Below are 18,901 nucleotides of genomic sequence, written 5' to 3'. Positions count from 1 at the left end.
CACTGCATTAATTATTTCTGAAAAAATTTGTTTTTTTCCATTTGTTCCCTTTCTCATTCTTTCATATTGGCATATCAAATAAAGTTCCTGGACCACAGTAAATATTCAGGAAATTCATGGAAACTGAAATTTACTGTGTGAACCAATGGTAAGGTTTTACTTTACCCTACTTTAACAGAATCAGTAGCTGACAATTTGACGTTAGACTCTCAGGAAGCATTGAAAAGAGAAATAATCCTGACATAGAACATTTCATCAATGAGATGCTGTATTCCGCTATGGTGCAGTTTGAAAAGATTTTTTTCTCTATTATGTTTATGTTCTTCATGCTGTGGCACAGATGACCCTGTGACATTTACAGAAAGTCCAATGCTAACATGAAGCAGATTTGAAAACCTTATATTGGATTCTGAAATAAAGTCAGTAGAAGAATAACATAATGGCAATTAATTTCTGGTTTAATTATTGATATAGAGATCAATTCATCATTAAACTAGGAAAAAGTGCAAAATATGTACTATACTTCCATTTTAAAATTTCAAAACAAGAATCCAAACTCTCAAACCAAAGGCTTTCTCTTTGATGTCTTTACACACAGTCTTCACTGACTGAGAATAATAGCTTAAACTTGTTTTTAGTCACTGGAATGATATGAGGCCCTGAAGACCAGGGTCAGCATCATCAGGAGCCCCAGGAATTTGCAAAGCATTGCATATGTTATCTAGGTCCTTGCTTTTGTAAAACAGGGCATGAAAGCAATTGCTTCAGGGCCCTAAGAGGAGGTTATCACAGATATGGAAAGTCTACTGTGAGGTGGACTCACCAAGTGCAGAGATACTAGAAATACCCTCACCAAGTCCTAACTTGATTGATGGCTTCCTGTGAGCTTGCACAGCCTCTCATTATTACAGCATACTTGGTACAAATTAAAACAAAATATATTGTTTTCAAGTTTCTACAACTTCTGCCATAATGCACAATGTCAACTTTGATTTATAATCCCTCTTTATGAAACTATTGGTGCAATAAGATTAAATAAATGTTTGCAACCTGTTTTAAAATAGCTGCTAAACCATAGTTATTCAAACTGAACTACAAAAAAATCACTTTCTTCATGTTCAGTCAAATAGGCATTTGCATAGTGGTGAGGGTTTGTTCTTTTGGGAGATACTCAACTTTTTAACAAATTTGAAAAGCACATATTTTTTCCTTTATTGAAATTGGGAATAATCATGGTTCTTCTATTAACTTTTTTCCACATAAGAAAAAAGGATATGGACCACATTTCCTAAAGGAAACTTCTAGAAGATAAGGTGGCAGAATGAAATTGGGTGGAAGGAAAGAACAGACCTTGGATGTTCTGACTGATAATACTTTTCCTTGCAACCATGTTCATTCTTTATACTGCTATTCGGTTCAGATAAAACCAATCATTGATGTAAATGACGCAGGCTGTGAACTTTTTAGTTTTTATTCTAAACAGTATTGAATTGCTAGTGAGAGATGGCATTTTCCTCATGGACTACAAAATATGATCATAAGTAAAACAAAGTAAGGGTTTCAAGACATCAAAAAATGAAACTATCGTTGAAAGCATTCATAGCAAAATCTTCAGAATGAGCAAATAATTGAGGTCTTCTATCACCTTCTGTAGTGCTAATATTGAATGAGTAATTGACCAGTTAGATTTCTTTGTTTATTGGATAATTCATTTTGCAAGGTGGTAGCTAAGACATCAACGATGTTAGTCTACTCAACTATGTATGTGTAATATAGCTTGTAATATAAGATGATGAATGGGAACTTTCCTCTGAAGTAGGAGTTGACCTTTGAACTCTAGCCACCTTCACACTATGAGGATTCAAGTATTATTGTAGGAGCAAAATTGGATAGGGAAAAAGAAATAGTGAAAGGGTCCCTTTTTCCATCTCACCAAAAGGTGGAAAAAATGACCATTCCATTTAAAGAACCCCTGAAAGTGGGTGTTATTTTGGGGCCTGGGCAGTCTTTGTTGCCTCTATCAGTGGAACCAGTATTTATCCCTAGTGCATGAATGGGCTTTGAGAGACCATTCCCTATAGAAGGATATTCTCTCAGCCTACATACATGGGGGGAGGGCCTAGGCTATGGCCCAAATGATGTGACAGACTTTGATGATCCCCCCTGGGGAGTGGTCAGGTTGGAATGGGGGGGTTGATGCTGGTAATGGCAGGAAAAGAGGGACAGGGAAGTGGGATTGGTATGTAAAATAAGTGTTTTTAATTTAAATTTTAATAAAATTGATTTAAAAAATGATTATCCTCCAAGGGGACAAGAAGTTACTTTTTTCTTCCTAGCCAGCTTTTAGGACACAAAGAAGTAGAAGAACTCTGTTTGCTCTGCAACTTGAAATCCATGTGGTCTTTAAAAAAAGTTGGGTGTGAGGTGAAAACTGGGATTAGGGGGATTCTTTACATACAAAGAAAAAGAAATTTACAAAATAATTAAAGTAAATACAACAGAGATCTCAAAAGTATAAGTCAAAAGGGGAATTATCAGAAGTAAAACAAACCCAAGAGCAACTGAAGCTTTACATTAGTAAGAGTGCTATTAAAATTCCATTATTTCTGCTTAATATTTTTTTAATACTTGGTGGACTATTTAATGTCTTCAAACTTTAGTTTTCATTTAGAAAAACAAAAATGGAGAAGCCTATGTGAAAATTTACAAAAGCTCACTATATTCTATTCATTGTTGCTTTTCTTTCTAGTGTGGTATATAATCAATCAGGTGGAAACTTTTTAAAACTTCATTTTGCATACAAATGACAATTCCTCCTCCCTTCACTTCTCCCTGCCCCAACCTGCACCTCTCCCTGACCCATCCCCATCCCAATAAGGTGTGATATTTTGTTTATGATCTAAGAAATAAAACTTGCCTGAAGATCAAAGCACAAAACTAGCCACAGTAGTTAGCCATAGAAGCCAGGCAGTGGTGGCATACACCTTTAATCCTAGCACTCTGGAGACAGAGGCAGATGGATCTCTGTGAGTTCAAGGCCATCCTAGGCTACATGAGATTGAATCTGTCTAAAAGAGAAACAGAGCTCACACAAAGGTGCCCCCAGAACTTGGGATCACAAGCCTTTAATTCTAGCATTGAGGAGGTGGAGAAAGGAGAGATATGACTGGATACAGAGAGGAATATAAAGCAGGAGGAGATAAAAGAGATGTATTATGAGGACAGGCTCACCCCTTTGGTCTCAGCATTAGTAGACATAAGAACATTCTAGTGGCTGACCATTCTGCTTCTCTGATGTTTCAGCTTCCCCCAACCCCCTAGATGTCTGACTCTGGGCTTTTATTACTAAGACCAATTAGAATTCATACTACAGGGTAGGGCCTCTCATGGGGTGTCAACAAAGCCTGGAACATTAAGATAAGGCAAGACCAAACCTCCTACCCCCACCTCATTAAGGCCGAGCAAGGCATTGAACCATATGGAATGGACTTGAAGAAAACACAGCTCATGTACTAGGGATAGATCCTGGTCCCACTGACATAGGACCCACAAACAGATGAGGCTACAAAACTGTCACCTACATATTGAGGGCCAGGTTCGGTTCCATGCAGGCTCCCTAAATGTTGGTCTAGAGTCCATGAACACCCCAGATAGGTAGGATCTGTATAATAAAAAATGGCAGTCTTACCAAATGAAATCTACAGATTCATTGCAATCTCCATCAAAATCTCAACAAATACCTTCACAGACCTCAAAAGAATAATATTCAACTTCATATAGAAAAACAAAAAATCCAGGATAGCTAAAACAATCCTGTACAATAAAGGAACTTCTCGAGGTATCACCATGCCTGACTTAAAGCTCTACTATAGAGCCATAATCATAAAAAATCTTCTTAATATTGACATAAAAACAGACACGTGGACTACTGGAATTGAAGACCCATATACCTATGAACACCTGAGTTTTGAGAAAGAAATAAAGACCATATAAAGAAAAAAATGGTAGCATTTCCAACAAATGGTGCTGGCATAACTGGTTGTCAACATGTAGAAGATTGCAAATAGGTCCATATCCATTGCCATGCACAAAACACAATTCCAAGTGAACTCAACATAAATTCAGGTACACTTAATCTGATAGAAGAGAAAGTGGGAGATAACTTTGAATACATTGGCACCTGAGACCATTTCACAAATATAACACCAGCAGCACAGATACTGAGAACAACAATCAATACATGGACTTCCTGAAACTGAAAAGCTTTTATAAGGTAAAGGACATGGTAAATAATACAAAATGATAGCCGACAGAATGGAAAAGATCTTCACCAATCCCACATCTGACAGAAGGCTGATCTCAAAACTGTATAAAGAAGTTAAGAAACTATACATCAGGCAGGAACTTAAGAGGTATAACGAGAAGATTATTGAAAAGAAATCTTGTGCATCCATACTGCTTGTAGGAATCTCAAAAAAGAATGCATGAATACCATAGTGACAAATCATATAAGCACTCCCAGACCAGATGGGAAAATGGCTCCAATATCTTTACCTTGAGCTAAAAAGAGTGAAGCCTTGTGTAGGAGAAATGCTGAAACAGCAGTATTTTTATTTTTGTGTTGGAAGAGGAAAGGCGTCTATGTTTTACAGACCTCCACCACAGCCTTGTCAATTTCATAGTCAATCATGTTACGTAGAGTGATGGGGATGTGTGACAGGAAAAAAAGGATACTTGATGGGGAAGTCCTGTGTATATGTCAATAAAGCACTGTTGGCCAATAGGGAAGCAAGAGAGTTGGGACTAGGAGTCGAGTAGGATTCTGGGGAGGAAAAACACAGGGAATCACAATGTAGCTGCCATAGGGGTAAGAAGTCCAGACCCTTTTCTCCGGTAAGAGAAATACTTAGATGGGTTAAATACTTAATCAGAGCTAGGCAGCAAGAAACAAACAAATGGTCAACAGCTTCATAATTAATACAGCATCTTGTGTGTTACTTGGTGACTACAACGCCTGCAGAGTCCAGGCGACTGGTGGGGAAAAATCAAAGCTGCTGGCAAGGAAAAGGCTTCACTCAACAGATACTGAGTCCGGCTTTTTTGAGTTACACCTCAGGAGTTGTTAAGATAGAACCTTACTGAATTCTTTTTAAAAATTCCAGGGAGAATATATATATGAAGGTTGTGTTAGGTGTAAAGGGAACACCGACTTCTAAGACTCCAAACCGCAGTCCCAGACTATAGGAGAGCTTCTGGTGGTGAGAGAAAAGCCAGCACCCATCAGGAACTTTTGAATTTGTGAATCCAGTCTTTCCTCTAGCAAAAGGAGCCATTTCTTTTATCACTGACAGAAGGGACAAATGGCTATCTGTGGTGCCTATTAGCATACAAAGCACATGATAGCCTCTAGGTTCCTAAAGTATCAAAAGTGCTTGTTGCACATCTCAAAGTCCATGATAGCATCCTAGCCTCCTCACTTCTTTCAATACCCTAAATCTCCAGCTCACTGACTTCTCTTCCCCCACCAACTCATTCTTCTTCTAACCCCACTGTTTCTCAGTATCACTGTGTTCTCTCTCTCCCTCTCCCCTTCCCTCCACACTCTGTTCCTTTCTCTCCATCACTATTCTTCTCTTGCTTCTTTCCTGGCCAGAGCTGTCTGCTGGCTGTGTTCAGTATATTACTCTCTCTCTCTCTCTCTCTCTCTCTCTCTCTCTCTCTCTCTCTCTGTCTTGGACTCTTCCAGGTGCTCTGGCAATTCTGTCTCTCACCTCTACAATAAAACTCTTCCTCTTTATCTACAATAAAACCCATACCACAGCTGGTCATGTTGTCAGTTTATACAATAAGTCCATTGTAACAGATAACAAGGCAAGGTGAAATCTAATTTTGTTGACTGCAAAACCAAACGTTTTATTCAAAAGGCTATATTATCCCTAAAACAATTTTTGTCATCATATAACCTCATCAAAATCATTGGTACATAAATGATACACTACTTTTTATAAATAATAGGTAGGGTTAGACCACATCATTCTGAGGACATAGCATGTTGCCTGGCACAGTCACACTATTTGTCCAGGTCTTGTCTGTTGCTATTTTTGCTGGTAGTGACTGTCAAATGCTAATGAAACAGTCTTCTTAGACTACAACATACTCTCAATTCTTTGTATTGCTTTTGCCAAATGTTAGGAAAACTTTCTGAAGGACTTTGACAAGACTTTGGATTTTTAAAACAGTTGTATTTCTTTGTGGGGAAAAAATCTGTTCTTTGTTGATTCATGCTCATGCTGAACCATTAAATCCTCAGGTAGGGAGATAGATATGAAAGTTTCCAAAAAGATATTAAAATACAAATGGAACACAGACTATCCCCTGGGAGATTCACATTGCTTATAAAGAACTGAACTTTTCATAGAGATCATCTCTCTAAGTAGGCAATGAATGCAGCAGGAAAAGCTAAAAGAGACTCAGTAGGGAAGACTTTTTCCATTTATTTAATTCAGATAAAAACCTGGATTCTATTTTTATTAGAGAGCATTCATACAGTACACTGAACCTTTACTTCCTGTTCTACTCCCCCTTAGAGGGGGGGCCTTCTGTGACTCCATGTGTGAAAAGGTGACAGTTGATAGCAAGGGTGGGGTGGCTTTACCTCATTTATAATGATCCAGTGACAGTCAAAAGCAACCAGATTAGTCTCCACCACCTAGAAGAGAAAACAAACAAGATGTCAGAATTAATCACAAAGAGGGAGTCACTCTAAAAGAACCTATTCTGTAAATGGACAAAAATACTATTAAAAAAGTCATGAGTCAGTTACAGATGGAAAGCCATCAGCAAAGTCATGTAGATGCAGCAATATTTGCTGGCAGATGCACAGGAGAGTTGCTAAAAAGCTTGAAGAACATTTATCAATGTTAGAAAATACAAACTTCAAAAAGAAAAACATTCAAGTAACAATGTTTTTAGAGTTCACAGATTTCAAATCTCACATCATATCTCTTGTTCTGAATACATTTCAAAGCTATTATATACCTGATAAATGTCCAAGTAGTGTTACAACTCATTCAATCACAAATTCATGTTTTTATCATCTCTCTGCATATACTAATGTTCTGAGTAAACTATATTCTGAAAAAAAAAGAACAGTTGTGTTGTGTTTGAGGTAGATTCAGTTCTAAAGTTAAATTGTAAACCAGTGAAAGCAATTTATATTACATTCACAACAAATTATAACACATACAATGGATCAACAATATATAAGTGTCAATTTTTTAATGTAATTTTCATTTTTATTAAGAAATACAATAGGTCTAGGTATATTTATTTATTTATTTTTGATTTTTTATTATTTTAATTTTAAATAGCTTGTTTTACATGTCAATCTCAGTTCCCTCCCCTCCTCCCGCACCCCCCTTATTATCTCCCCCATCCTCCCACCCTATTGCCAATTCCTTCCACATAGGGGATATCTAGAGTCTGTCATTTCACTCAGGGTAGGGTCCAGACACTCCCCTAAGAGTCCAGGCTGAGAGAGCATCCCTCTTTGTGTTATGGACACACGATATCTGTTATGTAGCCTTGGCTGGTGACCTGGAACACATGATATAAACCAAGACCAGGGTAGCTTTGTACTTAAGGAGTTCTTGCTAATTAAAGGTGTGGACCGCCATGCCTGGTGGGGTAGCATTCTTCACTGATGCACATTGACTAGTTGGCATAGTCCAAAAATAGGCTTAGTAGGCTGTAAACAAGTGTGTGTGTGTGTGTGTGGGGGGGGGGGGGGGGGTTTATGGTGTCTGCAAACGGATTTGTAAGTGCATATGTATGTATAAGTATGTACATATGTATGTGATGCTTTTCTAACAAATTTTCCATTGTACACATCCATATTATACATTTTATAAGATGCTTTTAGAGTTCATATCAAGAGTACATAAAGAGTGAAGCTGCTTTCAAATAAATTATTATTATATTTTCAGTGGCAGTATTTGTAGACAAGACTTGGTCTCAAGTGAGGATGCTTTCCATTAGTGAGTGATCTACGATGTTTTAAAATGTGAAATGAATTTGAGTGTTACTCTTTGTCCTATGGAAGAGCATTGCTTCAGAGCATCTTGAATAAGAAACGTAATTCAGTGCACAACTGCTATATTGTTACATGTTTTTCAGTTCAAATATATAATTGTTTGCACTTGTTTTTAACACTGATATCTCTTACTATTTTAATATATGTCCTCCAAATCCCATAAGCTTGCTGAGTAATACAGATAATGTGTTATCAGAAAAATGAAAGCTTGTTCTCCATCTTCAGGTTCTATGAGTATTATTCTTAAAGTATACACAATCACTTACAGGTGAGATTTTTTTATGGAGGATAAAGAATGTGACAAATTCCAGTTTTAACTAATGAGAAAAATGCTTTTTAAACTTCACATCAATAATAGCAAAGTGTTTTCACTTTTAATTTTCTTCATTAATAGTTATAAAGGCATATCAATGATTTAGCAACAATGAAAAGCATTAGAAAATTAATGGAAGTTCCATAAGAATTTTCAAAAATATAAATGCAGCAGCATTTGGTTTAGGAAAAATCTATCCCTGTATAAAATGGAATAATGCATGCTTATATGGAGAAAAACCTTAAACTTAAAATATGGATTAGAAAATATTAAGGCCTAGCACAGATGACACAGCCCAAAAGTGATTCTAAATTACTAGTGGCAAAAAATAGAAGAAATAATTTAGGAATTAATTGTCCTTTTTAAGACAGATTAAGAAAATTCAACTATAAGAATTCTACATTGCAAGTCGTTATTGTTTTTTTTAATTTAGGAACAATCTTACTTTACGTATCAGTGTCCCCCATTCCATGTCCCTCCCATCCTCCCATGCTCCCACCAATCCCCACATGCCCACCCCCACCCATTCCTCAAGGATAGTGAGGTCTTCCATGGGGGATCATCAAAGTCTGTCAAATCATTTGGGGCAGAGCCTAGAACCTCCTCTGTGTGTCTCGGCTGAAATAGCATCCTTCCAAAGGCTCCCAAAGACCATTTGTTCACCAGGGACAAATACTGGTTCCACTGACAGAGGTCCCATAAACTACCCAGGTATCCTAACTGGTACCCACATTAAGAGGGCTTGGTTTGGTCCAATGCTCATTCCCCAGCTATACCACAGGGGTCCCTGTGCTCTCACTAGGTCAGGTCAGCTGTTTCTGTAGGTTTCTCCAGTATGGTCTTGACTCCTTTGTTCATCCCTACTTCCTCTCTCTACAACTAGATTCCAGGAATATGGCTCAGTGCTTAGCTGTGGGTGTCTGGCATGTCATTATTGGTAAGAAATTACTCTAGTGAAGGACTGAGGGATGACTACATGGTAACACGGAGAGTTTGTGCAGAAAGTGAAAGTAATCTCTCACCCATGGTTTGAAATAAACAGGAGAGAGCAAAGAAGACAGGCAACCATCTCATCCTGGACCATGATGCAGTGTGCCTTCCCTCAGGGGCAGTACAGAAGTAATCTTCAGTACTCTCCTTCCTCCCAGGAATACTACAACACAGCATCATTTTAGCACTATAAATTTGAAACCAGGAAAAGGTTATTAACACTTAGTGCACATAGTTCCTTTTGAAGTCATCAACAGAGACCCCTTTTCCATGTTTGGGCACCTGTGCGCCCCTTTGTTTGAGTAAGCTGTATGTGCATAGGGAGAGAGTGTTTTCTAGGACCCTTTGCAGGTTTTCAAATTGGCAAGTCTTCTACTGGCTTTCTGAGATGGCATTTTAAACTCATTGAGCCCATATCTTTCTTTCAAAGCCACCTTCATGATTCTAGTCCACATACTGTGAACAGAAGTGATACAGGACACTTCCAAACATGCATGCCTATGTCTGCATACCTGTGCCTGTGTATTAGAGCCTACTTGCTGGTGCCTACTCTCTATACCTTGCAGCAAGTGGACTAGGCCACTATGTCATTCTCAGGGGAACATTGAAAATCACATTGACTCTGGCACAGAGAAAAACTTTTCTTCACAGTCTGTCTGTGCTGTCACACTGAGCTAATATGAAACATTATATTTTGTGTCTACTTCTCAAGTAATTTAGTATGTTTTGTATAAGGTAAATCACTGACACTAATATCTGCTTTGTACCTTTTAATTAGCTTAAATTTTAATGGACACAATAACTAGCATACTTGAGCCTTTGTGATTTGATAAAATTTTGAGCTGAGTATATGCCGGACATTTAGTGATTATTACATATTTGAGACTTCCTTCTACAAGTGTATTTTTCTTTGTAGTCAGAAAGCATTGCTATTAGAATGATACTTAGTAATGGTTAGAGATGTCATATCTCTTTACCAAACAATGAAGAATATTTATGCAAACAAATCTACATAGTACTGTAGCATCATGTTTCAAATAAACACTTTCCCCTCTATAATACATGCAAAATGTTATCTGGAGAAATGTCCAATAAAAGAGGAATAGAATTTCCTTAGGTCAAGGTTATTTTTTTCATAAATTAGTATAAGATCACATGAGCACTTGGATTTTTCTTTTAACAGAATGTTACTGAAGGAAGGCAATTTAAGGAACTCATTAGAAATTTAGGAAGACCATTTACATAGGGGTATAAAAGAGGTCAGAGATCAACAGCTTAGACCTTAGAACTTAATGACTACTAACCGAGTAACAGGAAGGCTGAAAACCAGCAGAGAATAAAAGGAGAAGCAGGGGGAGGATGTTATCCTCACAGATTACCAATCCCAGCTGACAGTGATCATTCTTGAGGAAGACACATTTACATAAAGAAACTTTGGAGCTGAGTGTAGATAAAGAATGACCACTGGAAATCCAAATCAGTTTCTCTAATAATTTAAATATTATAGTAACATTAATCTCTTTCCATGTCATGACATTTAAGGTTCAGTAATGCTATATCAGATTATTGGCATTGCTTAGTTAAAGGACCAAATTCTGGATTGGAGACATTATTAATTTGATTGTTTCAAGGCATGCTATAATTTCTAAATTCTTTGTATTTGTTTATGCACTTATGTCAGAATTCTATTAGGAAAGATTTTTTTCTTCAACAATGTATTCTTGATGTCAACTTGACTGGATTAAGTCTAAGAGAGACATACATGGTCCTCTGGAGAAGGGGAAAGGGACAAGATCTCCTGAGCTAATTGGGAGCATGGAGGGAGGGGAGAGGGAGTTAAGAGAAAGACAAGGGGAGAAGAGGGGGGGAGAGGAGGACATGAGGGAGCAGGAGGATTGAGTCAGGGGAAGAGTAGAAGAGAGCAAGGAAAGAGATACCATAATAGAGGGAGCCATTATAGGTTTAAAGAGAAATCTGGCACTAGGGAAATGTCCAGTAATCAATAAGGATGACAACAACTATCAATCTAAACAATGCCCTTACCTGATTATGGGATTGATGACTACCTTATACACCATCCTAGAGCCTTCATTCAGTAGCTGAGGGAAGCAGAAACTGACACCCACAGCTAAACACTGAGCTGAACGACTGGAATCCAGTTTCAGAGATGGAGGAGTGATGAACAAAGGGGTCAAGACCAAACTGGAGAAACCCACAGAAACAGCCAACCTGAACAAGGGTAATATCATGGACCCCAGACAGGTAGCTAGGAAACTAGCAAAGGACCAATCCAGACCCCCTAAACATGGGTGTCGGTTAGGAGGCCTGGGCAATCTATGGGGCCTCTGGTAGTTGATCAGTATTTATCCCTAGTATAAGAATGAACTTTGGGAGCCCATTCAACATAGAGGGATACTCTCTCAGCCTATACACACGGGAGAGGGCCTAGTCCCTGCTCCAAATGATATGACAGACTTTGAATATTCTCCCATGGAAGGCCTCACTCTCCCTGGGGAGCAGAAAAGGGACTGGATAAAAGGTGAGAGGCAGGGAAAGAGGGGGAGAGATGGAACTGGGATTGATATCTAAAACAAGTGTTTTTTTCTAATTTAAATAAAAGAAGAGAAAATAATCACCATGGAAATACACTCCAGGTATATCTATGAGGTTGTTTCCAGAAATGCTTATCTGAGCTGGAAAGACATACCATGAATGTGAGCAGCACTATCCTCTGGACTAGGGGCACAGATTTCTTTACATCCACTAAGAGATCCCATGCTTTCAAAATAAATACGATGTTATACTGATCTAACATAACAGGGGAGGGGACTGGAGGGACAGCCCAGAAGTTAAGGGTATTGTTCCTTCTTGAGCAATGCATCAAAATAAAGCAGTCCTTCCTTAAGTAGTTTTCGGCTGATTGGTTTTTTCTCAGCAACTGGAAAAGTATACATCTCTTTTCATCTTTCTTTTTTAAGCAACACAACTCACATTTTATCCGTGAACTTTTTGAATCAGTGAGATGGATTAATGAACTGAATTTAAAATTCCCCTCCTCATTTCTTTCTTAGCAATAGGGTCTCTTTTGCATCCAAGCACATCAGTGCTGCAATTCCGAGGCCTCGTGTGGATTATTAGTAAACTGTGGTTGTGGTTTTTAAATAAAATACCAAAAAGATTAGGTCACAATGAAATAGTGAAGTATTCGTAATTCAGTAATAGTATTTATTACTGCGATGCATTAGAAAAAGTGCCCGAGAGTCTGCATCACTCCTGGGAAAACCAAAGCAAACAGCAAGCTGAAGGAAGGGAGCACAGCGAAGCAGAGCAGAGCCGCCAGTGGGAGCAGCAACTGAACCCAGCAGAGTAACAGGAGACATGGAAAATGGGGTTTTTCTGGTTAATCTGATTCAAATCCTCTCACCATGCAAGTCTCTTTCAGCAATGGACATGGGTACTCAGTGGTGTGCAAAGAGCCTGTCCCATTTACAGTGCAGCACTATGGAGCCTGCTCCACTTCTCCATTTAGCAATGTAATTATCACAAAGGTGACCCTCCACCTTCCACAAGGCTGAGCTTACGTTAATTGAATTCAGCAAAAAAGAAGGCGAGGGAGGAATCAAGCCCTGTCAGGGAGACAAGCCATGAGTACGGACAGACCATCTGTCACTGGCAGGACCTTAGGACTTCTGAGTCTTTAGTAAGGCCCAACAAATTTGTCATCGTGTCTTCCGGTGTTCATTCTCAAATCGTTAGTTGTGCTAAATACGACAATCTTAAGCAAAGAAATCAACCACACTGCCAGAGAGTGCATCTCACTGGGATTAAATGTGGAACAGATCCTACAAGTACAGAGGACAATTTAATTGACTAAACAATAACAGCAACATGCTGTTATTTCACTCAGGCTTGTGGCTCAACTAAATTACACTTGTTTCCTTTGCAGGATGACCTGAATATTTATACAAGGGTTTCTCTTGCATCACAGCAGCCACAGCAGCAGGTGGAAGGCGTCTGCAGAAGGCCCAGGCCCCTAGAGAAATATGGAAGAGACTAGCTTCCTGCTCCTCCCCTATAATAATATAATAACATACATAAGCATTGCCAGCACCACATTCTATGTAACAGTGTTCCCACAAAAATTATTCAATGTTCTGCAATCAGATCCACTGAGAAACAGTAGGTTAAACAAAGCTAAACACAGGTTGTTACTGCATTGCTCCTCAAAGTGCTGAATGTCAATACAGAAGTATAATGAACATGAAATTCGTATTGTAGCACTCCACATTCATATACATGAAGTTTAAAGTCAGCATCAATACTTCCTTTTTTTTCAGTGTAACCATAGATAAAAGATCAAGTGGTAAGCCTTAGTCTGCTGTTTGTCAATGAGAATAAGCATTATTCCTACATAATACTATCATCAGAAAGATAAGAGATAAGGAACCATGCTAAGTTTGCAATGAGTATCCTCTCCTAGTGTCTTCACATATGCATTAGAGGTCTCCAGTGTGAGATATCTAGAATGACAAAATTCCAAAGCAGTTTCACAAAGTATCATTATTTTCTGCTGCCGATCTCATGTGATTAAAACATTTTGAGAACTACAGTTTAGAATCAATTTCAATGTACTCATACATTTCCACAACAGACATTGAAAATTCACCGAACTATATGAGAAACTGCAATATGAGAAGAGAGATCTGTACTAGCTCTACGGAGTGCACACCCAATGTGTTGGCCTGTTTTCACAAAGAAAGAATAGCCAGTGAACTGCTATGTTCACTTAAATCCCATTAGACATAATAGTTTAGACCAAGCTTGTCTTCCAGTGTTTTTTTTCAAAACAGCAAAAGCAAAACCAAATCAAACCACTGTATTCTCTGCAATAAAATATAGAAAGAGGGTAAAAAGTATAAGGTCTATAGTCCCTAAGTAGTTTTTAGTAAGGAATTTATGGATTTTGTGTAGAAAATCCAACCAGCTGCCCTAGTGGTCTGTGTTGGTCAATAGGATCATAGAGGGGGCTATAGACCCAAAGCATAGAAACACAATGCATCTGTAATTAGTGACCACACCGCGCTACACACTTCCCAAGGCTCGATAAACATGTTCACATTATTGCACTTTTGAGTGCCATTTTTTAGCCTGCTTTTTTGTTTTTGCTGCAGCCTTCCCCTTAGCACTTAAGCTAGGTATAGGCAGGCAAACAAGTGCTAGTGCTCAGGGGATTTGAAATCCCACCCTTATCCAGCAGATGGCGCCAGAAATCCCAATGTTGCTACTGGGCAGCAGGGGTTGTTCCAGAGCCCACTGCCTTGTCTGGTTCTCCTGGGCTCAGCATGGAGCCCTGGCTCTTTTCTATTCTTCCCCAAGCAGCCACTATCTGCCATCCTACTCTGTCTGCCTTTTGTTTTGGAAGCTGTGATCTCATCTTCCAGCTGGAAGACCATGGATATTTCCATTCAAAACCTCTTGCCATTACTGCCAAAGTTATTTCACAAACGGATTTTCTAGATTTATTGTGTCTGCTGTGCACTTGGGTCTTCCCACACCCCCTGGGAGATGGAATCATGCCACCGCTGAGAGTTGGCCAGCACTGTAATACCAACTGCTTCTCAATGCGTAAGGATAGGTGCCGATGCAAAGGAATTCACTTTCCTTCATTAAATGACATAGACCATCTTCCTCTTTCCTGTACAGTTCAACAAAGACTAAACAGTGATTAAAAGTAAAGTCAAAATTTCAATACTTTGCTGAGAATATAAAGGCTTGGCAATTGTCATTATGTCAATGGATTACTGTATTATTGTTTCTACTTCTCTTTTAAACACCTTTAGTTTTTGTCTATTTGGCCTTGAATTCACTGTGTAACTGAGGTTGGCATTGACCTCATACTTTTCTCAGCTCTAGAATGCTGGGATATAGATTGCTGTCATCACATCTACCTCCATTTTTAATTCTTTTGGAGTTTCAGTTGACAATGTAGGCTCCTTATATCTTTTCTATGTCAAGCAAAGATATACTATGTTAACATTCTGTGTTTTGTCTGGGTGGTGTGGTTGGCAGAGGCTGATTTTGGATTCTTTCTCAATCACCCTTTACCATACATATCTATATATGATATATATACACACATATATGATATTATATATTACTCTAAAATAAAATAGTATTTTTCTGCATAGATGCCTGTGTACCAGGTGAATGCCTGGAACCTGCATAGGCCAGATAGTAGTTGGATAGCCTTGTTATAGGGTTACAGACAGTTGAGAACCCCTACAGAATAAAACCTAGATCCTCTGAAAAAATAGCCAGTGCTGTTTACTGCTGAGGCATCTCCCTAGGTATTTCATGCATGAGAACATGTGCTTATGCGTGCATTTGTGTGTGTGTGTGTGTGTGTGTGTGTGTGTGTGACTGTGTGTGTTTGAGGATTACTTTATATAGTCCTGGTTGTCCTGGAACTCAATCTCTATAAAGATCCTCCTGCCTCTGCTTCCCAAGAAGTGGGATTAAAGGCATACATCACCGTGCCCAGCTTTCTTCTTAGTTTTTGAATCAGGTTCTCTAGCTGCATGTGGACATCACAGATTCAGGCAGGCTATCTGGCCAAGTAAACTCAAAGGATCCTCCTTTTTATTTGGAATTATAATTATGCCATAACACATCTGCCCCATCTGGATTTCTACATGGATTCTGGCCTCCCAACGTCAGTGCGCCTCAAGTTTGTTTGTACATGCAGCGTTTTACCATCAGAACCTCCTTGGACACCAAACCCCTCTGAAAGTTCTGATGAAGAGCAGCTCATCTGCCCATTTCTCTTTCATCAAATTCTAACATGCTAACATTGAGTAGAAGGCAGTGGAGGAACTAGGAAATACCATTAAAGCATTTATTTACTTTTAATAACGAAATGCTAATTGGTAGGATAAATTAGCTCCTTAATGTGATTGACAACATAAATGACTGAGCCTTTAGTGGGAGTTTGATCAAGATTTAAAATGACAGTTTGGGGACATATTGGAACTTAATTGGTAAGGTTTATAAATTTTTTTCCTAGGGTGAAGCAAAGATAGAAGAAAGAGAAGGGGAATGGGAAATGGAATACTAGAAAGGAAGGGAGAATTAAAAGAGGTTCTCAAAGACAGTGCAATAATAGCCACATGGCCCTCATTTTTATTTCTTCTCTATACTTCCATGGACAGCTACTTTTCAAATGGTAACTTCTTTTCTTCCTTTTATCTATTGCACAATTGTAATTATGCAAGTAGTTGAGAGGACATGTTGCATTTTATACTATTTCATTCCCATTTGTAAGTTCCCCAAGAGGAAGAACACTATTTGCATCACTGGTGTATCCTTTTCAATGATAAGCAGTAGACAGTAAGATTTCCATAAGCCTGTTGCCAAGGTTAAATACAGAATTTACTAAGTGAAATTTAGTAAACAATTTTTGCAGTCCTTCAGTAATCAAAGTAATTCAATTTATTATTTATTGAGTACTTACTAAGTGTCAGGCACTAAAGAATTATATATATATATATATGGATACTCTGAATACAAAATTGTATAACATACAAACATGCTTCTGTGTGTGTGTGTAAACTTTGTTATCTACATGTATGTAAATATTTTGCTAAATTCCCATATCATTTAAGTCCTATGATATGCAGTATACATAAACACACATACACACACACAGCTGGAGATGGCTCAGTGGTTAAGAGCACTTGTTACTCTTGCAGATTACCCAGATATGGTTCCCAGATCCAACATGGTTCTTGGATATCTGAAGCCCTCGTCTAGTCTCTGTGGGCTCTATCCTTCATTGTACACATAAATACATGCAGGCAGGCTCAGACTTGTAAAAAAATACAAAGAGACTGAGGGAACAGAACATTGAGTAGAAGACAGTCGTTTTCAAAACATAAGTAGAAGGCAGTGATGTTCAAAGTTCTTTTATATGAAAATGCTCTTCTATGTCTCTTTCTCAAAGTTGCAGAAACTGCTGTGCAGTTTTTTTTAAATGAGAAATGTCATTAAACTGAAGATTGTATAACAGTCTGTGGGGCACAGGAGTTCTCATTATTAATGCACCTCTCTGTTTACTTATGAACCCTGTACACCCCAGAGAGGTAAGCAATAAACCATTAAGGAACTTGATCAGTTAAAGCATGGTACTACAGTTTCATCACACGCCCATATTGTGCCGATGTGGTGTAGAGAAATAAACTCTGCTTTAGTGATTCTTGGTCCTCACATTGCTCTCAGGTTGTGGACGATGTGCTGCAGTGATCAACAGATTAAAAGCTTCAAGCACGTCTATTCAGTGTGAGTACATATGCATGTTTGTTGTATGTCTGTTTGTGTGTATTTCTTTACCTGATCCTTATCCAAAGAAAGTTATTCTGCAATTTCAACTCAGCAGAACGTAGCAATGGCAACACACAAAGAAGGCTCAAATGCTAGTATAGGACGAATTAGACAATGATTCCCAGGGACTATGGCAAAGAGCAACATGATGATTAAGCATGAAGTGTCTGCGTTTGGGCAGTTAATTGGTTTACTGCTATTCACATAGTAACTTTGTGTGTCGCTTGGCTCTATCCTGCAATACTCATAACATATCATTGTTGAAGGCGATTGCTTACAATTATCATTATGAGGAATATGTCATTCAATATTTCTGTGATCGTTTAGGTCAGCCTATATTATTTTAAGATTTTGGGTTCTGGAAGTTTCAAGAGTATCATAATACAAGAGTATCAATATACATTATCATAATACATAATACATTAGTTTTTAGAATCAGAAGATGTCAATATAGTTCTCATTGGTTACAGACTGTCCTAAGAAAAGTGAATACAAATTCAAAATGTGAACATTTATGGCTATTGCCTAAACTGTTTGTGGTGTCCGTCATCATAAAGTGTTTATGTTTACTTAGGTTTGACCCTTAAAGTCTTTGATTGTGTAATCAAAGCTTCACACTTTCTTGCATTTCCAAATTTCTGGAGCCATTCTTTCTAATAGTAAAGCAGTCTTGTAGTTGGCAGTAAAAACAGTTGTCCAGATTTTTAAGCATTGGGCTTTCTGATCTGCATTAATTCAGGATGGTGGATTTGAATTACCTTCTCTTACCACTGACAAATAATCTTACGATGTGCCTTAGCTAGGGTTTCATGCTATGAAGAGACATCATGACTTCACAAATCTTAAAAGTTAAAACTTTTAATTGGGACTTGTCTATAATTTCAGAAGTTCAGTCCATTCATGATGGCAGGGAACATAGTGGCGTGTATGTGGACATGCTGCTGTAATAGCAGCTGAGAATCCAACATCTTTCAGGCAACAGGAAGTCAACCAAAACACTGGTTGGTGTCCTGAACATAGGAAACCTCAAAGTCTGCAGCCACAGTGATAAACTGCCTCCAACAAGATCATACCCACTCTAACAAAGCCACACCTTCTAATACTAGCACTCCCTATGAGATTATGGGGGC

General features: G+C 38.3%; 1 protein-coding gene across 2 annotated transcripts in view; it reads right to left on the bottom strand.

Moving 5' to 3' along the window:
- Positions 1–18,901, bottom strand: part of Grid2 (glutamate ionotropic receptor delta type subunit 2) — a 1,423,232-nt gene that overhangs the window by 611,245 nt on the left and 793,086 nt on the right. For both annotated transcript variants that reach the window (XM_040738819.1, XM_005076058.4), the window contains exon 5: positions 6,656–6,709. In XM_040738819.1, coding sequence (XP_040594753.1) covers positions 6,656–6,709 — 54 coding nt within the window. The remainder of the gene's footprint in view (positions 1–6,655; positions 6,710–18,901) is intronic.

The sequence above is a fragment of the Mesocricetus auratus genome, unplaced genomic scaffold (genome assembly GCF_017639785.1).
Source record: "Mesocricetus auratus isolate SY011 unplaced genomic scaffold, BCM_Maur_2.0 Super-Scaffold_100676, whole genome shotgun sequence".
NCBI classification, from domain to species: domain Eukaryota; kingdom Metazoa; phylum Chordata; class Mammalia; order Rodentia; family Cricetidae; genus Mesocricetus; species Mesocricetus auratus.
The sequence above is the reverse complement of the archived record's forward strand: the minus strand, read 5'-3'. Positions and strand labels throughout refer to the sequence as shown.